The sequence below is a fragment of the Myotis daubentonii genome, chromosome 9 (genome assembly GCF_963259705.1).
Source record: "Myotis daubentonii chromosome 9, mMyoDau2.1, whole genome shotgun sequence".
Lineage (NCBI taxonomy): Eukaryota > Metazoa > Chordata > Mammalia > Chiroptera > Vespertilionidae > Myotis > Myotis daubentonii.
In genome coordinates this window covers 55,221,841-55,246,501 of record NC_081848.1, presented here as the reverse complement: position 1 = coordinate 55,246,501, position 24,661 = coordinate 55,221,841, and the positions used below count along the sequence as shown (strand labels likewise).

At 41.9% G+C, this 24,661-nt stretch overlaps 1 protein-coding gene and 1 pseudogene across 2 annotated transcripts in view; one reads left to right on the top strand and one right to left on the bottom strand.

The window, feature by feature from the left end:
* PIK3C2A (phosphatidylinositol-4-phosphate 3-kinase catalytic subunit type 2 alpha) overlaps positions 1-24,661 on the top strand; it is a 105,924-nt gene that overhangs the window by 10,632 nt on the left and 70,631 nt on the right. Inside the window, exons 1-2 of one of the 2 annotated variants that reach the window (XM_059709030.1) lie at positions 14,988-15,007; positions 21,150-22,272. In XM_059709030.1, coding sequence (XP_059565013.1) covers positions 21,214-22,272 — 1,059 coding nt within the window. In that variant the 5' untranslated portion in view covers positions 14,988-15,007; positions 21,150-21,213. Of the gene's footprint in view, positions 1-14,987; positions 15,008-21,149; positions 22,273-24,661 lie in introns of those variants that run through there. The other variant, XM_059709029.1, reaches the window with a different exon arrangement.
* On the bottom strand, positions 6,869-7,775 carry LOC132241903 (large ribosomal subunit protein eL33-like; annotated as a pseudogene).

The following is a 24,661-nucleotide window of genomic DNA, read 5'->3' as shown; positions in this document are numbered from 1 at the left end:
GCTTTTCCAGTTGGGTGTTTTTTGCTTCTTCGCATTTCGAATCTTTGACTTGATTCTTGCGCTCCTCTGGTCTGCTCTTGGGTGTCTGTATAATATTCTTTATTTCAGTCAGTGTATGCTTAATTTCTAGTTGGTTCTTTATCACAGCATCGAGGGTCTCATTAGATTTCTTGAGGATCTCACTACATTTATCAGCAGTTTCTAGAAAATTATTGAAAGACCTTAAAATTGTGGTTTTTAGCTCTATATCCTCCATTTCTGTCATGTTTCTTTGTCTCCGCATTTTTTATGCTTTCTTGGTGCACCCCTTGTGGTCTTTGTGCGCAGTCTTGTTGTAGTTAAGCCTTGATTGTTGTCGGCAATACTGGGGGTTGATTTGACCTCCAGGCCAACTGGCTATGAGAGTCAGCTGTGTCTGCAGTGGGACAACTTCTGTGCTGGATCTCTAGGGCGGTGCTAATCTAGCGTTTGCCTGAGGCTATCCGGCAAATGGCTCTGCGCAGGGCTTGGGCTGGGTGGGTTGCACAGGGATCAAACAGGGCGGGCGGAGCGAGCAGTTATGGCTGCTCTCAGTTCCGTCCCGAGGGGCTCTGCCTCACAGAGTCCCAGCAACCACTGCAAACCTCGGAGAGAAAGCTGCCTTGAGTTCCGACCGAAGCCAGACAGTCCCGCTTCTCCCGTTTGAGTCTGGGTCCCTAGAGACTCGCCCAGATCTGGAGCTCAGAGTCTGAAACTCCCTTCTGATTGAAAACAACAACCGCGCCCTCCGCCGCCAGCCCGCTCCTCGCGCATTCCGCACCTTAGTATTTCACTTCAGCACTGCGCCTCCTCTGAGTCTGGGTATGATATTCTCTTTCCTCCTAGTTGTAGAATTTCCACTTAGCCAGCCTTCCTGTGGTTCTGGATGATGTCCATTCCATCTTTTAGTTGTATTTTTGATTGGTTGTTCAAGGCAGCAATCTCCGGCGTTAACCTATGCCGCCATCTTGGTTTCTCCTGTAGTTTTCCTTGTTATTATCTTTTGTCTTTGTATTTTAAATTATAGCCATTCTATAAGGTGTGAAGTGCTATCTGGTGGTTTTGATTTGCATTTTACTAATGAATAATGATGTTGAGCATCTTTTCATATGCTTATTGGCAGTAAGCTTCGGTTTATAATGATAGGACCAATAATTGGACTGATGTTATAATTATTACTATTTTTGTTAATCCTTTTACCTAAGGATATTATTTCCATTGACTTTTTAGACAGAGTAGAAGGGAGGGAAGCAGGGTGGGAGGCCGTGGGTGGGGGAGGAGAAAGAGAGAGAGAGAGAGAGAGAGAGAGAGAGAGAGAGAGATCAATTTGTTGCATCCTGCCTGCGCACACCCCAACCAGCCTCGACCAGGGTCTGGGATTGAACCTGCCACCCTTCAGACCCTTCAGTGCTCGGGCCAACGCTCTATCCACTGAGAAATACCAGCCAGTGCTTGACAGATGTATTTTTTAATTCTGTTATGTACTGGGCATTATATATATAATTTTATTTAACCACATAACACTACGACATGTGATCTGTGTTTACAGCTGTGAAAACTAAGACAAAGGCAGATAAAGTAGCTTGCATAAGATTACACAGAGGGAGGTGTGATATTTGAGCTTGGGTCCATCATTTTCTCCTCTTATCACTGTTCTACGAAACTAGCAATTTCATGCAATTGGTGTCATGTGAAATCAAGATTTTGTTAGCCATAGAAATTAATGGAGTTTGGGGGCAAAATTCCAGAGTTCATATCAGTTTTTCATTATTATCATTATTCTCTATTTGGGGGTTCTCATTTGCTACTCAGTTTCATTTTTTCCTGTCTTAATTCAAGTTGGAATGGAAGCACATACCATAGGACTTAGCACAAAAGGTTTCTGTTACTTGTCATGTTGGAATTGGGTGATGTTAGAGTGTATTTAATTATTCATGTTAAATGAATGAACAATAAAGTAGTCCAAAGTTCAGCAATTATCTCCACAAAGCAGTACTACTGTTGGGATGCTGAGTTAGAATGAAAACTACTTTGTCAGTAAAAAGTCTTTCAACAGGAACCTCTTGCTGTGACTGTATCTCCCTCCCAAACATATACAGTTGTACACATGTATAGATATAGAAAGTTATCCTGGATGAATGCCCTGGTTATGAATCTTTTATGTGTGGAATGTTGCTTCTAAGGGTTGAAGGTAGTAAGTATAATGACTATCAATGCTAATTCGACAACAGTGTAGCTATTGATTTTTGTCAAAATGGGAGAATCAAGCCCTTTATTAATTGTTTGTAGTACTTGGGCAAAGCATAATCTTATGTGTGGTATTGAGATTAAAGAATGCAGGAGCCAGGCTAAGCTCATCCATTTTTCTTGTGAAGAAACTGGGGAGCCTCTTCTTATGTCCAGCTTATGGCTCCAATTTCATTTTTTGCCTAATAGGGAAAATCCTGCTATTGCATACTTGTCACTTTTGTTTTAAAATAGTAAAGCTTGCCAGTGATGAAATATTTGAAAGTCTATTAAAGTTTAGATAATGAGAAGTAAATATACTTTCCACCATTGGCTTTTCCCCACTGCCAGTCATCCATTGTTTCCTTACCTTTATCACTTCAGTCTCCTAAGGTATCTCTTCCTTTGCAAGTGCTTTCATCTGTGCTTCTGATTCTGTTATTCACCAAACCCAGAATCTGAACTAGTATTTATCTTCTAGCTCTTGTACCTTTTAGTCTTTGTTCCCTGAATCCTTCTCTTCAACCTACCATATGTTGAAGTCCTTTCCCACTTTCTTTATTTATTTAAAACTAGAGGCCTGTTGCACGAAGAGATTTGTGCAATAGGCCTTCCCTTCTCCTGGCTGCCGGCACAGGTTTTCCTCTGGCACCCAGGACCCAGGCCTTCGCTTCGGCTGGAGCCGCCTTCAGTCTTCTGTCTTCGCGGCTCCAGCTCGCCTTCAGTCTTCCCTCCACCACTTGGAGCCTATGTATGCAAATTAACCGCCATCTTTGTTGGCGGTTAATTTGCATGTTGTGCTGATTAGCCAATGGGAGGCGTAGTGAAGGTATGGTCAGTTACTATGTTTGTCTATTATTAGATAGGATATTTTTATTGATTTCAGAGTGGAAGGGAGAGAGAGAGATATAGAAGCATCAATGATAAGAGAGTCATCGATCAGCAGCCTCCTGCACACCCCACACTGGGGATCAAGCCTGTAACCTGGGTATGTGCCCTGACTGGAAATTGAACCATGACCTCCTGGTTCATAGGTGGACACTCAACCACTGAGCCACACCAGCCAGGCACTTCCCACTTTAAATAGCCATTCCTGACACCTCTTCCACTCTACCTGTCTCTCCTAGTCCTCTTAAGGATAATATGCCCTTGTTATTTGTAATTCCTTACTATTTTTCACTTTTCCACACTTGTATAAACTGCTCTCTTTGAAAATCACTAATGATTGTCGGGGGCGTGGGGAATGAAGAGTAACTGCTAATAAATTTCTTCAGAGATGATAGAAATGTTTTGAAATTTGGTTATGGTGATGATTCACAACTCTGAATATACTAAAAACAACTGAATTGCATACTTTAAATGAGTGAATTATATAAGTGAATTATATCCCAATAAAACTAAATAATCACAAATGTGCACTTAGATCTAAATATTTTTCAGTCCTCATCTTTTTTTTTTTAAAAAATATATTTTATTGATTTTTTACAGAGAGGAAGGGAGAGGGATAGAGAGTTAGAAACATCGATGAGAGAGAAACATCGATCAGCTGCCTCCTGCACACCCCCCACTGGGGATGTGCCCACAACCGAGGTACATGCCCTTGACCGGAATCGAACCTGGGACCTTTCAGTCCACAGGCCGATGCTCTATCCACTGAGCCAAACCGGTTACAGCTTTCAGTCCTCATCTTATGTCACCTCCCTGTAGTTTCTGACAATACTGATTGCTTTCTTCTTAGGATGCTCTGTTCCCTCATTTCTCTGATACCAGTCTTCATACCTATCAGTTATTGTTCTCTGATCTTTAGTTTCCTCATGATTTCTTCCTTATCTCTTTCTCTCCCTTCATTCTACACATTCTCCCAAGGTAGTCTCAACTACTTTCATGTCGTCATAGCCAAATTGCTCTGTTGAGCCCAAGGCCCAGTATTTCTTGTCAAGCAGCAGACTTGAACTGTATTTCCCACAAGTATTTCAAAATAGTGTTTTGGTCTGACTAAAAAGGATGATGTGTCTCTGAAAACCAATTCTGAGAATATTCACAATGATTTTCTTCTCTCAAAGAAAGAAATTAATGGTTTATTATTTGACATGGGGTAAGATGACTCCCAAATACTTTAAATGAAAACGAATGCAACAAGAGTAGATTAAAAATATTGTAGGTTAAAATACTCACTTTAAGTATGATATTTTTGTGTGCTTTAAGTATCTTACAGATTACCAAAGATACTCTACAGTGAATAGTTGCTTCCTAATCTGGTCTATGTTAGAGTTAATTTCATTTATTGATTTAATAAACATCTGAATGAAAGCTTGCTTATTTCAGGACTGTTCTAGGTGCTTGAGTTATAGGAGTGAACCCAACAGATAAATCCCAGCTTCCTGAAATTTACAGTCTAGAGGGGAAAGCTAGACAATAAAATCTTATATAATAAAGAGCTAATATGCAAGTAGTCATCATGTCCTCACGCCATCACGCTGTAACTGCTCAGTTACTCAACACTGGGGAGAGAGGAATGGGGACCAGCCAGGCACAAATGAGCTCGTGAGAGAGGAATGGGGACCAGCCAGGCACAAATGAGCTCGTGAGAGAGGAATGGGGACCAGCCAGGCACAAATGAGCTCGTGAAAGAGGAATGGGAACCAGCCAGGCTGCAGCCCGGGAGAGAGACAAGCCACCCACCCACGGTCCCCTGCGGCTGCAGCCGGCCCAGGCGAAGCCACCCACCCACGGTCCCCTGTGGCTGCAGCTGGCCTGGGCCCTGGGTGCCTGCTGCCAGCCAGAGGGAGGGAAGCCTGGGTCCCGGGTTTGTGGCGAGGCAGAGGTGATTAGGGGCGATCGGGCCAGCAGGGGAGCTGTTAGGGGTGATCAGGCCGGTAGGGGAGCAGTTAGGGGCGACCAGGCAGGCAGGTAGAGGTGATTAGGGGCAATCAGGCAGGCAGGCAGAGGGGTTAGGGCAGCCATGGGCAAACTACGGCCCGCGGGCCGGATCCGGCCCATTTGAAATGAATAAAACTATTGAAAAAAAAGACCATACCCTTTTATGTAATGACTAGGGGCCTGGTGCACGAAATTCGTGCACTGGGTGTGTGTGGGTGGGAGTGTCCCTTAGCCCAGCCTGCCCCCTCTCACATACTGGGAGCCCTCAGGCGTTGACCCCCATCACCCTCCAATCGCAGGATCGGCCCCTTGCCCAGGCCTGACGCCTCTGGCTGAGGCGTCCGGCCCGGGCAGCGGGGACCCGCAGCTGCAGCGGCCCCGCGATCGTGGGCTCCGCTTTAGGCCCAGGCAAGGGACCCCTAGCTCCTGGGACTGCCAGCTTCAACCTTGCCCAGCTCCCATCGCTGGCTCCACCCCTACTTCCTGCTATCACTGGCCAGGGCGGAAAAGGCACCTGATTCTCCGATCATGGCTGGGGGGCAGGGCAAAGGCGGCCCCAGGGCCGCCTTTGCCCTGCCCCCCAGCTCTTAGCTCCCCCCTGGGTTTCCGCTCACTGTCAGTGGCAGGGGGCTTCTTCCTGCTTTCCCTTTCGCCTCCCTGCATTGTGCCTACATATGCAAATTAACCACCATCTTGTTGGCAGTTAACTGCCAATCTTAGTTGGCAGTTAACTGCCAATCTTAGTTGGCGGTTAATTTGCATATAGCCCTGATTAGCCAGTGAAAAGGGTAGCTCGTACGCCAATTACCATTTTTCTCTTTTATTAGTGTTGATGTTTACTTTGAATTTATATTAGTTCACACAAACACTCCATCCATGCTTTTGTTCCGGCCCTCCGGTCCAGTTTAAGAACCCATTGTGGCCCTCGAGTCAAAAAGTTTGCCCACCACTGGGTTAGGGGCTGGCAGGCAGGCAAACGGTTAGGAACCAGTGGTCCCAGATTGCGAGAGGCAGTTGGACATCCCCCGAGGAGTCCCAGATTGGAGAGGGTGCAGGCCAGGATGAGGGACCCCCCCCCCCCCATGCACGAATATAAATAAGTAAAATATATAGTATACTGGATGGTACTAAATCTAAGGAGAATATAAGTAAAGTGCATAGGCAGTGAAGTTAGAGAAAGTTATGGTTTTAATTAGGTTGTTAGTGAGGACTTGACTCAGAAGTCACCTTCTCAACGAAAACTTGAAGAAAGTTAGAGAGTGATCCATTCAGCTATCCAGGGGAAGATAAGTCAGAGGGAATAGAAGAGCAAAAGCTCTAAATGAGATGCATAATGAGGAACAAGGAGGCTGATGGGACAATAGCAGAGAGGAGAGTTAACAAGAGAGAAGTAATAGGTGGGCCAGATATTAGAGTGTCTGATGGATTGTCAAGATTTTACCTTTTCTCTGAGCAAAGATAGGAGCTGTTAAAAGTTCTGAGCAAAGGGCTGCATAAAAAGATCTAGGTGTTTCAGAATTACTCTGGTTACTGTGTTGAGAATAGTCTACAAGTGGGAGATAGAGGGATGGCAGAGACGGACTATGAGGCTATTTCAATAGTCCAGGCAACAGATCATGGTTGGTTTAAGAAGGTAACTGGAATATAATGAAGGAATGCTCAGATTTAGAAATATTTCAAGGTAGAGCCTATATTTTTTAAAACAAACATGAGAACATTTTAAAAAATTTACTTTTTATTAAGTTTAAATCCTTGAGGAGTACAGCATTACACAGATTCTGTGTCCAGTGGCCTGAGAAGGAAGGTTCTTCAGAATGTAGCATGAACCATGCCACTGTTTCCATGAGCATGAGTTATCTTCCCCAGATTACTCTGGTTTTGTTTGGTTTGTCACGAGGAGTCACCGTGTTGTTCTTTGCTTTGTACACATAAACACATCTCTTTCCTAGATAGAATTCAGTTTCATTTCAAACATAAGTACTTTCAGTTTTAAGAAGAGCTGTGTGCTCCCTCAGGTTCCAGAGACCACACTTATAGCCAGCAAAAATGGCCTTGGACCACAGTCTTCTAGACCTATTTGTCGTTGTAGAAGTCCATTCCCGGCAGGCCTCCCCAGGCTCCCAGATGGCGGGGAAAAAGGAGCCTCTAAGATTTTATGAACATATCCATCACTGTCCGATAGAGCCACCACCAAACATTGCTGCCTTCCTAACAAACTGTAATTGAATTTGTATTTTCTAATTTAATTCAAATAAGAAGTAAGATAGATTTACTGGATATACATAGGATGGTGAGAGTGTACAATCATCTCTTACTGATAGGAATATCTTACTATTCATTTTTAAATGTTTTACTTGTGTTTTAAAATGCAATGAATATTTTTACATAAATTGATAATATGTGCAATGCCCATTAAGTAATTCACACGTGGTGAAAATTTGAGAAACCGTATTTTATAGCTTGTTTTCTTTTACAGTCTTACTTATCCTTTTTTCCATCTCTTGATGAGTAAGGGTGGTGTCCTTAATTTAGCCTATAGATTGGCAAATGAAAAGGGACAGTAAAGTTCTTAATTGTATTTTTATATGGTATCACTAAGAAGTTGAACTTGTGTTTACATAATTTGCCACATGTAGGTAAAAAATACCCATGTTAGCCCTAACCTGTTTGGCTCAGTGGATAGAGCATCAGCCTGCGGACTGAAGGGTCCCAGGTTCGATTCCAGTCAAGGGCATGTACCTTGGATGCGGGCACATCCCCAATAGGGAGTGTGCAGGAGGCAGCTGATTGATGTTTCTCTCTCATCGATGTTTCTAACTCTCTATCCCTCTCCCTTCCTCTCTGTAAAATAATCAATAAAATATTTAATTAAAAAAATACCCATGTTCTACTTATAATATAGGTGTTCTTTGTTATTTTTCACATTTCATAATATAGATATGAAAATGTAGTATTTAAAATATGTGGAAGTGGTTTTATTGTGAAACTAGAGGCCCGGTTCGTGAAATTTGTCCACTCGCGGGGCGGGGGTCCCTCAGTCTGGCCTTGGGGGAGCAGGCCTAAACTGCCAGTCGGACATTCTTATTGCTGCCTTGGAGGCGGGAGAGGCTCCCACCACTGCCACTGTGCTCACCAGCTGTGAGCCTGACTTCTGGCTGAGCGGTGCCCCCCCCTGTGGAAGTGCACTGACCCCCAGGGGGCAGCTCCTGCATTGAGCACCTGCCCCCTGGGGGTCAGTGCACATCATAGCAACTGGTCATTCCGCTGTCAGGCAGAAACCGGCTCTCCAACATCCCCTGAGGGGTCCTGGATTGCGAAAGGGCGCAGTCCAGGCCAACGGACCCCACCGGTGCATGATAGGGGCTGGGGGAGGAACGCAGGAGGTTGGCCAGCTGGGGAGGGACTGCGGGAGGGCTCCAGGGCGTTTCCAACCCATCTTGCTCAGTCCCAATTGGCTGGACCCAGCAGCAAGTTAACCTGTTGTTTGGAGTGCCTGCCCCCTGGTGGTCAGTACATGTCATAGCGAGCAGTTGAGTAGCCTTAGCATATCATTAGCATATTACACTTTGATTGGTTGAACGGCCAACCAGACGACCAGACACTTAGCATATTAGGCTTTTATTATAAACTAGGGGCCCGGTGCACGAAATTCGTGCACTGGGTGGCGGGGGGGGGGGGAGTGTCCCTCAGCCCAGCCTGCCCCCTTTCACATGCTGGGAGCCCTCAGGCGTTGACCCCCATCACCCTCCAATCGCAGGATCGGCCCCTTGCCCAGGCCTGACGCCTCTGACAGAGGTGTCAGGCTTGGACAGGGGACCCTCATTTCCCCCCATCACTGGCTCTGCCCCTTGCCCAGGCCTGATGCCTCGGCCAGAGGCGTAGGCCCCCATCACACTCCGATCGCCTGATCGGCCCCTTGCCCAGGCCTGACGCCTCCGCCAGAGGTGTCAGGCTTGGACAGGGGACCCCCATCTCCCCCCGATCACTGGCTCTGGCCCCCGCCCAGGCCTGAGGCCTCTGGCCCAGGAATCATGCCTGGGCAGGGGACCCCCATCTCCCTCTGATCGCTTGCTCCACCCTCCGCCCAAGCCTGACGCCTCTGACCCAGGCTTCAGGCCTGGGCAAGGGGACCATCATATCCCCCCAATCCCCGGCTCTGCCCCCCACCCAGGCCTGATGCCTCGGCCAGAGGAGTTGATCCTCATCACCCTCCGATCACCAATCACCGGATCGGCCCCTTGACCAGGCCTGAGGCCTCTGGCAGAGGTGTCAGGCCTGGGCAGGGGACCCCCAGCTCCCCGCGGTTGCAGGCTCCGCCCCTGCCCCTGCAGGATGCCTCTGGCTGAGGCGTCCGGCCCGGGCAGCGGGGACCCGCAGCTGCAGCGGCCCCGTGATCGTGGGCTTCGCTTTAGGCCCAGGCAAGGGACCCCTAGCTCCTGGGACTGCCAGCTTCGACCGTGCCCAGCTCCCATTGCTGGTTCCACCCCTACTTCCTGCTATCACTGGCCAGGGCGGAAAAGGCACCTGATTCTCCAATCATGGCTGGGTTTCCAATCACTGTCAGTGGCAGGGGGCTTCTTCCTGCTTTCCCTTTCGCCTCCCTGCATTGTGCCTACATATGCAAATTAACCGCCATCTTGTTGGCAGTTAACTGCCAATCATAGTTGGCAGTTAATTTGCATATAGCCCTGATTAGCCAATGAAAAGGGTATCGTCGTACGCCAATTACCATTTTTCTCTTTTATTAGTATAGACTAGAGACCTGGTGCACAAAAATTTGTGCACTAGGGGGGTCCCTCAGCCCGGCCTATGCCCTCTTGCAGTCTGGGACCCCTCGGAGGATGACCACCTGCTGGCTTAGGCCCGCTACCCGGGGGATTGGGCCCAAGCTGGCAGTCAGACATCCCTCTGGAAGCCCAGCAGCCCTCGGGGGATGTCCACTTACCAGCAGGGAGCAGACCTAAGCTGCAGTCGGACATCCTTAGTGCTGCTGAGGAAGCGGGAGATGCTCCCGCCACCACTGCTGTGCTGGCAGCCATCAGCCTGGCTTGTGGCTGAGCAGAGCTCCCCCTGTGGGAGCGCACTGACCACCAGGGGACAGCTTCTGCATTGAGTGTCGGCCCCCTGGTGGTCAGTGTGTGTCATAGTGACCGGTCATTCCCAGTCATTCTGCTGTTAGGGTCAATTTGCATATTACCCTTTTATTATATAGGATAGACGCCTGGTTCACAGGTGGGGACCAGCTGGTTTGCCCTGAAGGGTGTCCCGGATCAGGGTGGGGGTCCCCCTGGGGTGCCTGGCCAGCCTGAGTGAGGGGCTAATGGGTGTTTGTAGGCTGGTCACACCCCCTTTGGAGTGGGGGTCCCCACTGGGGTGCCTGGCCAGCCTGGGTGAGGGGCTGATGGCTGTTTGCAGGCTGGGCAAGCCCTCCCATGGGGGACCCTCACCCCATGGAGGTTTGGTCAGCCTGGGTGAGTGGCTGATGGCTGTTTGCAGGCTGGTCAAGCCCCCCCCTCCCCCCAATGGGGACCCTCACCCCATGGAGGTTTGGTCAGCCTGGGTGAGGGGCTGAGGGATGTTTGCAGGCTGGCCACAACCCCTTCAGGGTGGCGGGGGGGTGCCTGGCCAGTCTGGGTGAGGGGCTGAGGGCCATTTTCAGGCTGGCCAAGCCCCCCAGCGATGGAAGCTCCCAGCTTCTTTTTTTCTTTTTTATTCTGGGATTTATTTAACTTCTATAATTGAAACTTTGTAGCCTTGAATGGAGCTCAGAGCCGGCGGCCAGAGCTGGCGGCCAAGGCCGGCGGGAAGCTTGGTTTCCTCCGTTGCCAGGGGCAACCCAAGCCTCCTGCTCACTCCAGCTCCATGGCCACAGCCAGCTGAAAGCAGGTATCAGGGGTTTATTTATCTTCTATAATTGAAACTTTGTTGCTTTGAGTGGAACTCAGAGCCGGTCACGGCAGGCGGGAAGCTTGGCTTCCTCCATCACTGGGGCAACCAAACCTCCTGCTTGCTCCAGCTCTGTGGTTGCCGGGCGCCATCTTGGTTGGGTTAATTTGCATATAGCCGCTCTGATTGGCTGGTGGGTGTGGCTTAAGGCATAGCAAAGGTATGGTCAATTTGCATGTTTGTCTTTTATTAGTGTAGATAACACACAGAAAAGTACATAAAGCATCTATGATTATCGAACGCATACTTCTAAAGTAAACACTTACATGATCAGTAGATAGGTTAGGAACTAGAACATTGCTGATATTCCAGAAGTCCCCAGGGCACTTCTTCCTGATCATCAATCTCTCTCCCTCCCTCTATGAGTAATCACTATGTTAACTTTTGATAATCCTTTCTTTTCCTTCACAGTTTTACCCTTATATAAGCACAAGAGGCCTGGTGCATGGATTCATAGACTGGTGGGGTCCCTCGGCCTGGCCTGTGCCCTCTCGCAATCTGGGATCCCTCGGGGGATGTGGGACTGCTGGTTTCGGCCCGATTCCTGCAGGCCAGGCTGGTTTCGGCCCAATCCTCACAGACCAGGCCGAGAGACCCCACCAGTGCACGAATCTGTGCACTGGGCCTCCAGTATACATGTAAGATCTTTCGTTGATCTCTTCCCGACCTACTCCCTTCCCCTTTCCCTCTGAGATTCATCAGTCTGTTCCATGTTTCCATGCCTGTGTGTTGAGTGTCTGTCCCGCTGGTGGTCATTGTGTGTCATAGCTACCGGTCGAACAGTCAAATGGTTGCTTAGGCATATATATATATATATATATATATATATATATATATATATAGTTTTAATATAATTTAGTTTTTTTATGTTTTTGAGCTTTATATGAATGGAATCATATGTATATTTGTCTCTCCATTAACATTGTCTCTAAGTTTAGTCTATTAAAATTTTTTAATTTGCTCATTGGCATTGCTATATATAATTTCATTAAATGAACTGTGATATAACAATAATAAAAAAATTTGTCTTTGCCCTAGCTGGTTTTGCTCAGAGGTTAGAGCATAAGCCCTCAAACTCAATTTCAGTCAGGAGCATGTAGCTTGGTTGCAGGCTTGATCCCCAGCCTGGTTGCAGGAGGCAACCAATGGATATGTCTCTCTCACATTGATGTTTCTTTCTCTCTTTCTCCCCCTCTCTTCCACTCTGTAAAAATCAATGGGAAAAATATCCTCAGGTGAGGATTAACAACAACAACAAATTGGTCTTTGTCTCCAGTTCCTGCAATGCAACTTCTAAAACCTTGGGAATTGCCTGGTCAGTGTGGCTCAGGGTTGAGCGTTGACTCATGAACCAAGAGGTCCCCGGTTCAATTTTGGGTCAGGGTACATGCTGGGGTTTCGGACTCGATTCCCAGTAGGGCACATGCAGGAGGCAGCCGATTGATGTTGATGTTTCTCTCTCATCAATGTTTCTATCTCTCCATTCTATTCCCTTTGTCTCTAAAGTATCAACCAAAACATGTTTTAAATAATTTAAAGCCCTGGGAATCACCAGAGTGATAAGAAGAGTCTTTTGTATGCTAATGCGATTTCTAGTGTTGGGGACCCCTAGATAGCTTCAGGATGGGGACTGGTCACCAGAAAGACCAAGATTTGATTAGAGGGCTGGAAGGGAGGGAGGGAGTAGGGAAGAGAGAGAGAGAGAAACATTGATGTGAGAGAGACACATCAATTGTTTGCCTCCTGCATGTGCATGGGAATTGAACCTGCAACTCAGGCACGTGCCCTTGACCAGGAATTGAACCCACAACCCTTTGGTGCACAGGCTGACACTCTAACCACTAAGTCAAACCTGTCAGGGCTCTTTTGCTCTTATTTCTCTTTCATAAGATGGATGCTTAGTTCATTAATTTTTCAACCTTTCCACTTACGTGACATCATTAAAAATTACTATAAAATTTTCTTTACTGTTTTATGTATCTAATAAATTTTAGTTTGAATATTTTTCACTTTCTCTGTAAGTTTGTTATCAATTTGGTTTATATTAGCTTTAGTGTAACTTTTAAATTGCTATTGCCTCAAGAGTAAACATCTTTATTGTGAACTGCTTTTTCAGACTCTTCAGCCCCTTTCCCATATGGTTGTTTTCCTTTATTAGCTCCTTGTTATGTATTAGTAAAGTTACCTCTTTCTCTGTGATATAAGTAGCAAATATTTTGTTTCTAGTTTATTGTCTTTTCATTGACATTTTTATTGGTTATTTTATTTTACTTTTCAGCTCCTAGAACAGTGCCTGGCTTATAGTATACACCCAATAAATATTTATTGAAGAAATTAATAAATTCATTGGTGCTTGTTTGCCATATTAGGGTAGCTTCCTTTCATCCTGAGGTTACATAGCATTCTGTTTTCTTTTGATTTTATTACCTTTTATTACATTTAAATATTTAATCTTTTTGTAACTTATCCAATTCGGCCAATGTGGCTCAGTGGCATTGTCAACATATTTCTCTATAAAATGTTAAAATTTTTCTAATTGTAGAAAAGTTTAATTGGAAATTATATACTCTAAAAAGTTTTCAAAGATGATAAGATAGGCTTTAGTTAAAAGGCTATGTGACATTTGTGGGACTTAAAAATATAAAATTTCCTTCTGAAAAATAACTATTAGATATTTGGAATACTTTATCGACCTGAGGGAAGGGGTAACTTTTGTGAAGATAAATTTTCCTTACCATAATGAAGCTTATTTATCATGCTTTTAGTTCCTTTCTTCATAAATTCTAATCTTGTGTTGTCCACTAGCCACCTTTGACTGCTGAACACTTGAAATGTAGCTAGTCTAAGTTGAAATGTGGTAAGTGTAAATATATACCAGATTTTGAAGACTTAAGTATAAAAAAAAGAATGTAGCCTGGCTGGTGTGGCTCAGTGATTGAGCATTGACCTATGAACCAGGAAGTCACAGTTCAATTCCAGTCAGGGCACATACCCAAGTTGTGGACTTGATTCCTAGTAGGGGGTGTGCAGGAGGCAGCCGATCAATGATTCTCTCTCATCATTCATGTTTTTCTCTTCTTCTCTTTCCTCTCTGAAATCAATAAAAATATATTTTAAAAAATAATGTAAAATAACCCTTTCATATTTTTTATATGGGTTACTTATTTAAATAATAATTTGGATATGTTGGATTAAGTAAAATATATTGAAATTAATTTCATCTGTTTTGTTCATTAATATAAATATTACAATTTTTAAATTTCAAACATGCCTTGCTTTCTGTTTCTTTTGAATAGTGTGCTGCTTTAACCTAATGTCACCCAATACCTGGTCAGTCTTCCTTTTGTCTTTTTGACAAATTTGTATAGTGCCTACCCCCAAAGTACTTGGTTTCTTTTGTCAGATGAATTTTTCCCCTCCATGAATCAGTAGAGATAGGAGAATATTATCTTGTCTATTGGAGTTTTTCCTTTTAGCACAGATAGAGTACTTCTCTTCTATTTTTAGTTTTCTGTTGCCATCTCCCTTCTAGTTTACAAGTTAATATTTTCTGTTACCACTTGTTTATACTAAACTCAACCACATGATTTTTCAAATTTAGTTGAATTAATAATAAATGAGCTCTTTAAGTATGTTCTTTTTAAAAAAATGTTTTATTGGTTTTAAAGAGAGAAAGAGGAAGGGAGAGAAATAGAAACATCAATGAGAGAGAGACATCACTGATTGGCTGCCTCCTGCATGCCCCCTACTGGGGATCGAGCTCACAATCAGAGCATGTGTCCTGACTGGGAATTCAACCAGTGATCTTTGACACTCAACCACTGAGCAACACTGTCCAAGGCTGAGTATGTTCTTTTGTTTCAGAATTAGAACTTCTTTGTTAAAGGATTGATGTCTTAAGTTCTCTAGTCGTTGGTGCATTCATTCAAGAACTATAGTAGGTTTGAAAGTAGAGGATGAATAAAATAAGAATTCATGCCCTCAATGAAATTATAAATTTGCTGGTCATCTGGTGATAAAAAAATTAACCAATAAATTGATACATGTTATAACTAACTAGCAGTATTAACTAATTAATGGTAGAATTAAAAGAAACAATAAAATTTATTAGTGCATATAGAAATAACCCCAGGATTAAGGAAGAAACTTGATATTTATAATGAATGAGGTATGTTTAGACACTTAATGATTCTAGATAACTGTTAACATTAAAATATATCATAGTGAATTAGAACTGCCTAAATTTGAGTCCTGATTTCACCGCTAGCTGCTATGAACTTTGGCAGATAATATAACTTGTGCTTAAGTTTCATTTGTATACTTGGGATAATAATAGTAGCTACTTAATAGAATTTTTGAGGGTTAAATTAGTTAATATAATGCTTAAAGCAATGTTTGGCCTAAGGTATATTTACTACAATTTTTTTTTTTAAATCCTCACCCGAGGATATTTTTCCATTGATTTTTTTTTTTTTTTTAAAGTGGAAGAGAGAGGGAAAGAAAGAGAGAAATATTGATGTGAGAGAAACATCGCTTGGTTGCCTCGTGCACAAGCCCTGACCAGGGACTGGGCCTGGGAGGAGCCTGCAACCAAGGTATGTGCCCTTGACCGAAATCAAACCTGGGACCCTTTGGTCCATACACCGTTGCTCTATCCACTTGAGCCAAATTGGCTAGGGTGTTACAATTTTAACATATTTTCCATAGTTATTATAGTCTTCATAAATTTATTTTTAATGGTGGCATAATACTCAATTCCAAGGAGGTACCATGATTTATTTTTTCTTTGTGTAGATGAGATATATTTGTATTGTTGAACTGAAATCATTGTTTCTCCATTTTCTTAGTTTATTTTTTTAAATTTTAAGATGGGAGAGCATTTAGATGAGTAGCAGGGCTGGCTTGCTTTATTTTTTTCCTGAGATTTAAATTTAAATTCTAAATGAATGTCTATCGCAGAAGAAGCCAAGAGCTTTTAAACTAATTCTTTTGGGTCTGTAAATGGTATCCAAAAGTTTAACTGAATAGCTTAATTGCCTCTTTTGAAGAATTTAAAGTAGCTTCGGACTTGAGTTCATTACTGGGTTACTTTATGTTGGGAAATTTTTGGCAGATGGTATACAGTCATCATTCAAACACTACTTATATTGTCTTTCCCAGTTTGAATTAGGAGAACATTAGCATTGAAGTTTTCATTTTGAATTAGCATGCAGGGAATTATTTCCTGCTAAATGTTTGTCATCAGATGAAGTTTCATTTTTAAAAATTAATGGAGCATGTCAGTACAGCAGCCCCAGGAAAATAGCTGAAGCACAGGGTTACTTTTGGACAATTTTTAAAGCCCTTTTTACCATTTGAGTATTCACATGGAAAATTAAAGTATGGTAATTTAGCTGCTAATAGATCACTATCACTGAGTTGAATTTGCTTTAGCATATACTAACTTTAGCATACTATTTTGTATACTTTAGCATACTATTTTGGGTTGGGACCAGGAATTGAGCAAGCAAATTAATTGATAATGTGAAACACCACATTCATTATTAAAATGTATTTCAGGCTATTAATTTTATACCTTTGTTAGTAAATGAGCAATAACATTAATTTGAAATACTTGGAATAAGTATGTTCTCCATCGAATAAACTGTATCTCAAACTCACTTAAAAAAAATCCAGATCCCCTTTCAGAACAATGTCATATTATTATCAAATATGGGAGCCAGGAGACTACTTAAATAACAGTGTCATTATGTTTGTGGAAGATGAATCTTTATATCTTTGTAAATTGTTATTTTGTTCTTTCCATCTGATTTTGTGTGTGTGTGTGTGGAGGGAGGGAATAGTCAATGTGTTGTGTTCAGTAACAAGCAATTTACACTTAACTCATTTCTCCAATAAAACCTCCATACTCTTGTGAGATCTGAAATCCTTTTTTCAGGACTGTTCATTAGTCCTTATTCCCTCCTGTTAACACACATGTTCATTAAATTTAGTTCCATATTTATTAAGCAAGGTGGTTTTAAATGTTGTAGGGAAGAAAAACAGCAAAGTAGGCCTCTGCACTTAAGAAACATATTTTTGTCAGTTAGGTGGACATGCATGTTACAGATTCTGTGTTAATAAATATATTTTTGGTTATCGTGGCAGAAAGTAATTTTAAAATGGCTTAAAGCAAAGAGTGGGTTTTATTGCTTCACATAAAAGACAAGACTGACCTTGAATATAATATGGTTTAGATCCAGATGCTTAATGTAGTATCCAGAATCTGTCTCATTTATCTTCGCTCTCTTCTGGCTTGGATACACATTCTCAGATAGCATCTCCTCAAGTGGAGGCAATGATAGTCAATACAGCAGTGTCAGGCTTACACCCTATCGGCTTAGCAACCTCAACGATGAGCTTCCTGTACAAAGTTTCAGAAGTCCTGAGTTTCACTCTCATTGGCTAGTCTTGGGTCCTCTGGAGTGGTTGGGGAAGATGGGATGGGGTGAAAATACGGTCCAGCCCTATTCAAACTAGATGGAATAAAAGGGAGATAAGTAGTTTCCAAAAAGGAAATTATAGATACCACTACCAGAAGAAAGGATGCCGAGCAGGCAAAAGCAGCATAAAGTCTACAAAATAAAGATAAGAATTATTAGTTGAGTTAAAAAGATGAATTCTGATAGGAGCTGCATTAAGAAAAGCTTCAGGCAAAAAGCTATATTTGAACTGGGCCCTGAAGGACAAGTAGATTTTTTCCAAGACAGAATGAGTAAAGAAAGGACCCATTTGAGAAGTTTGGCCCTGAAAGGAGAAAATGGAGATGGAAGCTACTGGAGTCTAAAGGAGAATGTTGAGAAGATTTCCCTTCAGTATGGAGAAAACTTGAACATTTTTATGGCAAAGGAGCAGAAAAGCAAGTGAAGGAGAAATTATTAATGCAAAGGAGGCAATCATAAAGAAGTAGGGGAATTTAGTGGGATTAAGGATATAAGCAAAGGGAGCAGCTTTAGAAAGGAAAGGGGAACTGTTCATTCTCTGAATTGTAAAGGGAAGGTAGTGTTGGTGACTGTCCTGGTTAAAACAGAAATTTATTGTTATTAAATAGGTAAGTGACTTCAGTTTTGTGTTCTAAAAGTAAAAATAAAAGGTTTATCAGTTTCTATTACTGTGTAACAAACCATTGCAAAATGATATTGTGGGTTAGCAATTTGGCTTGAACTTATGATGTTGGGTGGTTTCTTTTGCTGGTCATGCCTTGGGTCACTCATGTGGGTGTGGTCATTTGGACTATGGATGAATGGTTTAAGAGGGTGACTTCACTCACATGTTTGGTGGTTTGTGCTAGTTATTGCTTGGGCCTCTCTTCCCTGGCTCTCATTCTTTATAAGTACTCACATGACAGTGGCTGCACACAAAAAAGGAAGAGCTGAAGCACTGGCCTTTTATGACCCTGACTGAGAACTCCCACAGTGTCACTTCTTTCATATTATCTTGGTCAAAGAAAATCACAAAACCAGCTTAGATGAAGTAAAGAAGTAGACCCCACCTCCTTATGGGAGGAGCAGTAAAGTCACATTGCAAAGGGCAGTGTATACTGGAATGGGAGGAATTTGTGCCTCTTCCCCCTGCACTCAGCATTTTATTTTGAAAATATTCAGTAATCTAGCCAAGTTGAAACAATTTCAAAGTGACTACCCGTATACCTACCACCTAGACCAGTGATGGCGAACCTTTTGAGCTCGGCGTGTCAGCATTTTGAAAAACCCTAACTTAACTCTGGTGCCATGTTACATATAGAAATTTTTTGATATTTACAACCATAGTAAAACAAAGACATATTTATTTTATATATTTAAATGCCATTTAACAAAGAAAAATCAAAAAAATGAGTTTGCCTGTCACCTCTGACACATGTGTCATAGGTTCGCCATCACTGACCTAGACTTTACTGCTAACATTTTTCCTTACTTCCCTTATCACAAATTCATCTATTATCCCTCCATTAGTCAATTCATCTTATTTTTTGATGCATTTTAAAGTAAATTGTAGATATTAGTACTTTCTTCTAATTACTTTGTGCATATTTAGCAAGAGTCAATATTTGTTTCCAGTTTTTTCTTTTTTAAAAAACATTTTTATTGATTTCAGAGAGGAAGGGAGAGGGAGAGATAGAAACATCAATGATGAGAGAGAATCATTGATTGGCTGCCTCTTGCATGCCCCCTACTGGGGATCAAGTCCACAGCCCAGGCATGTGCCCCTGCCTGGAATTGAACCCGGGACCCTTCAGTCTGCAGGCGGACGCTCTATCCAGTAAGCCAAACCAACTAGGGCCAGTTTTGTCTTTTGATAAGACATTTACATACAATGAAGTGTATAAATTTTAAGTGTACATTGTGCCTAGTTTGTGGTCTACCACAGAAGGGAAAAATTTGGAATAGCTTTTCAGTGAAATGCCTCAAATTCAGCTATCCTACATAATAAAAGCCTATAGGCTGTGTCCGACTGTTAGACCAGTCACTATGACACGCACTGACCATCAGGGGACAGACGCTCTGATTGGTAGGTTAGCTTGCTGCTGGGGTCTGTCGGATCAGGACTGGGTGAGACAGGAGATGGGTCAGACACGCCCTGGAGCTCTCCCACGATTGGTCCCTCCCCGGCCCCAATCATACACCAGTGGGATCCCTCTGCCTGGCCTGCACCCTCGCAATCTGGGACCCTCGGGATGTTGGAGAGCTGGTTTTGGCCGGATCCCCACAGGCTAGGTCGAGGAACCCCACAGGGCCTCTAGTAGTTGTATAAAAGAATTGCAAAGGTTGTCTTCCTTGGATACCTCTTTCTTCATGTCCTCATCACTAACACTTTTTTTTTAAATTTAGTATTACCTCAACACTTAGGATTTTCACTTGTGTTATATTAATTTGAATTTGCTGTGGGTGTTTTCCTATGTCCTTTCATGAAATATTTAGTAAGTGTATACTGTAGACAAGCACTATGCTAGAAAAAGGACGTAAACAGGAGCTCTCTTGCTTTCTAAGTCTTCAAACTAGGTGTATCTCATACTAGATTAGATCAATAATAGGTGCCATTTATTTAGTGCTTATACTCAAGGCCAATGCTTAAACACTTTGAGTTGCATTGTTTCATTTAATCCTTATAATTTAAGAAATAGATACTTTTTTCATTTTAGAAATTAGGAAACTAAGGCATGAAAAAGTTTTCATTTCCCCAAGGTCCTACAGCCTCATAAATCAAGGTGGTCTGACTCCAGAACCCACACTTAACACCTGTATTATACTGATTAGAAGCAGGAAATGTGCCCTCTGTTACACAGTAGATAACTAACCCTTTAATTGGTCCTATTACTTCACAGGGTAATCTTGATTTGAATTAAGTGTTTCTCTTAAACAGAGAAGTATAAATTAAAAATAAAACTGATCTATGAGGAAGTTTAATAAGCTGTCTTCTGAATATTTTAGCAATTAGAAAAAAAATTTAGTATTATAACTACTGATTTTAATTAAATATAATCAGAATAGAAGTGTGATCAAAACTATGTGATAAACTGAATAGTTTTTCATATGATATTTGATAGACTTTTAGTTTCTTAATTTTATTGACTAAGTATTGAGTACTTTTATTGCTAATTGGCTTTTGAGTAGTTTAACAAATAGCAAAAGATTGAAACTCTTTTTGATTTGCTATTTGCATAACAGTAAATCCTGTTGGAACTCTTGCAAATTAGTGACTAGCATTTAAGCCATTTCATGTCAAGAATTCTGGCAGAACTGCCACTGGTTTATGGTAGCTATTGTGACAGCTGAAGTGAAAGCTTGTTGAGTTCATTTACTGTTGTAGCTTTCCTGGGAATGGGGCAGTCAAGATATTTATGTCTAAATATCTTCCTTAACCTAACAGTGAGTGTATAAGAAATTTTAAGTGTTCTTTCACCCCTAACTTCATTTTATTTTATTTTATTTTATTTGGTAGTGTGTTTGTAAGTGGCTTTAAAAGCTAACTAAATTATACGTTAAAAATAAAATTTGTGTTTAAACAATTTAATTGAGTATTATGTTTATTTTTGTGTATAGGTCTTGCTATTGGGAGCTACAAGAAAAAAAAAAGATTAGAGGAAGGTTGGTCTGTTAAGTGGACATGGCTCAGATATCCAGCAGCAATGGATTTAAGCAATGTTCATCTTCACATCTGGACCCAACAAGAACAAAAGATGTGGACAAAGAAGAAGCGTTACAGATGGAAGCAGAGGCTTTAGCAAAACTGCAGAAAGGTAGACAAGTAACTGATAATCAGCGAGGCTTTGAGTTGTCAAGCAGCACCAGACAAAGAGCACAAGTTTATAACAAACAGGATTATGACCTCATGGTGTTTCCTGAATCAGATACCCAAAAAAGAGCAGTTGATATTGATGTAGAAAAGCTAACCCAAGCTGAACTGGAGAAACTATTGCTAGATGACAGTTTTGAGACAAGGAAAACACCTGCAATGCCAGTTACTCCTATTCTGAGCCCTTCGTTTTCAGCACAGCTGTATCTGAGACCTACTATTCAGAGAGGACAGTGGCCAACTGGTTTATCTGGGCCTTCCACTTATACTTTACCTTCTATTTATCAGTCAACTTATAGTAGTAAACAGACTGCATTCCAAAACGGCTTTAATCCAAGAATGCCTACTTTTCCATCCACAGAACCTATATATTTAAGTCTTCCAGGACAGTCCCCATATTTTTCATATCCTTTGACATCGGCCACACAGTTTCATCCACAAGGAAGCTTACCTATCTGTCATCCAGTAGTCAGTCCTGACATGGCAAAGCTGTTTGACAAAATAGCTAGTACATCAGCATTTTTAAAAAATGGAAAAGCAAGGACTGATTTGGAAATAACAAATTCAAAAGCTACAATCAGCAATCTACAGGTATCTCCAAAGTCTGAAGATATCAGTAAATTTGACTGGTTAGACTTAGATCCCCTAAGTAAGCCTAAGGTGGACAGTGTGGAGGTATTAGACTATGAAGAAGAGAAAAATGTTCCAGGTTTGCTAGCAGAGGATCCTTGGGATGCTGTTCTTCTTGAAGAGAGATCACTAGCAAGTTGTCACCTTGAAAGAAAGGTGAATGGAAAATCTCTTTCTGGAGCAATGGTAACAAGAAGCCAATCTTTAAATATTCGAACAACTCAGGGCCAAATATCTCAGGTACAGTTTTGTGTTTTGTTTTGTTTTTTAATTAACTTCTCAAACTTAGTAGTAATACAAAATTCATATTTGTGTGCATAATTTATTAGGTAAAAATATTTTTCCTTTTGAATCTTATTTTCTTGTTCTCAAGTGTGCTGTGACTCTTGCATTGTATGATAAAGGATTAAATGTTTTTTGGTCAGTTGAAAAATTGCTTGCTGTTACTGTTATCTTTTTAAGGATTATAAATTGAAAGAACTTCCAATCAAGAATCTGGCTATCACTGATAGGCATTTAAAATAATTTTTATCTGTTTCTCCATGTCTTCTTATATGTGGGCCTACTTTTTCTTATCTCTTATTTTTCAAGGTAAACAAGGAATTGTGGTTTTAACTCCATTATAGAAATTCTCATTTTTTATATTGTTATATTGTTCCTCATTATATTGTTTTATTGTTTTTAACCATGAATGAATGACAGGAAGGGAGGGGAGGAGGATAACCCCAGAGAGACAGGAGAAAAACCATTTAAAGAACTCTCTTTAATCACCTATATGGATAAAAGTGGGGAATGGAAATATAGTCTACTAGAAGACCGATGCACGACTTCGTGCACGGGACAGGGAGTGAGGGGTCCCTCAGCCTGGCCTGCGCCCTTGGGGGGCAGATGCCTGCACCCAAAGGGTCCTTAGTGCTGCCTTGGAGGCGGGAGAGGCTCCCACCAACACCCTTCCATTCGCCAGCCATAAGCCCGGCTTCTGGCTGATTGGTGCTCCCCCTGTGGGAGCGCACTGACCACCAGGGGGCAGCTCCTGCATTGAGCATCTGCTCCCTGGTCGTAAGTGTGTGTCATAGCGACCAGTCATTCTGTCGTTTGGTCGATTTGCATATTAGCCTTTTATTATATAGGACTAGAGGCCCGATGCACAAAATTTGTTCACCTCTGCCTCGGCCCCCACCTGCTGCGGCTTGGTCCAGAAGGAAGGACATCCAGAAGGACGTCTGGTTAATTAGCATATTACCCTTTTATTATTATTGATTATTGATTATATGGTGTAGTTGTCAAGTTCATATAGTCTTAACTATTTGGAAAAATTAGTTAAGGGTAGCTGGGCAGGATGTCTTCCCTCAGAAGAGAGGCAGCAGGGTTTAGACTTTTCCTTTCCAAATATAGTATACTTAATTGCAGATTTGTATTTTGCTTTTATAATTACAATTTTTTTAAAAATTTTACAGAGAGGAAGGGAGAGAGAGAGAGAGGGAGAAAGAGAGAAACATCAATGTGAGAGAGAAACATTGTTTGGTTGCCTCCTGCATGTGCCCCAACCTGGAATCAAACCTGCAGCCTGGGTATGTCCCCTGACCAGGAATCAAACCCACCACCCTCTGGTGTATAGGACTATGCTCTAACCAACTGAGTTACCCAGCCAGGGCCCACAGTATTCTAATAAAGATGAAATAGTGATATACTAAAATTTTCAATATGTTAATACGTTAAGCATGTTACTTTGTGCTACATTAAGTAGCAAGCATTGTGTTACATTTTAATAGAGACAAGTGATAGCAGGTGCTGAAAGTTAAATATTTTATAGAAAACTTAAAAATTAAGCAAATTGCCCTAACCGATTTGGCTCAGTGGATGGAGCGTTGACCTGCTGACTGAAGGGTCCCAGGTTCGAGTCTAGTCAAGGGCATGTGCCTTGGTTGTGGGCACATCCCCAGTCGGGGGTGTGCAGGAGGCAGCTGATCGATGTTTCTCTCTCATCAATGTTTCTAACTCTCTATCCCTCTCCCTTCCTCTCTGTAAAAAATCAATAAAATATATTTTTAAAAATTAAGCAAATCTTATTTGTTTATATATTTCTCTGTGAATTGAGAAATTCAATTTAGTAACTTAATTTTAAAATTTATTGTACCCAAAAGTAAAACAAGGAAAGAAAATTCAGGGGGGAAGGTATAATAGGTAAATGTCAACAAAGGTATTTATAAAAGTAGCCAATAGGTTGTTAATGTACAATTACTGAAGGTCTTCAATCAGAAGTTTGGTGTGCACCTGTTAAAAATGCTGTAAAAGGTTTTCTATATTTTAAAAAAAGTTCTAAGCTCTTTTATTAACACAAGATTTTATCATTTTCTTTGTGTACAAGAAGATAAAGTTTGGTTTCATTTAGGCCAAAAAGGGGGGAGGCAAACAGAACACTAATAATGTTGGAAGTTTGTGGCACAAATATTAGATGGAGCTTTTAATTTTTCATACACTATTCATCTCTAATTAACAGCTTTCCCTTGAGGTTTATATATTTTGTTGGGAAATAAGATTGTGAAGTCTGTTTTCTTTAGTTACTTTATATACTTAATTATTCTTTTCAAAGCTGTTAGAATTTTATGCTTTGTGGTGAAAACTCAGA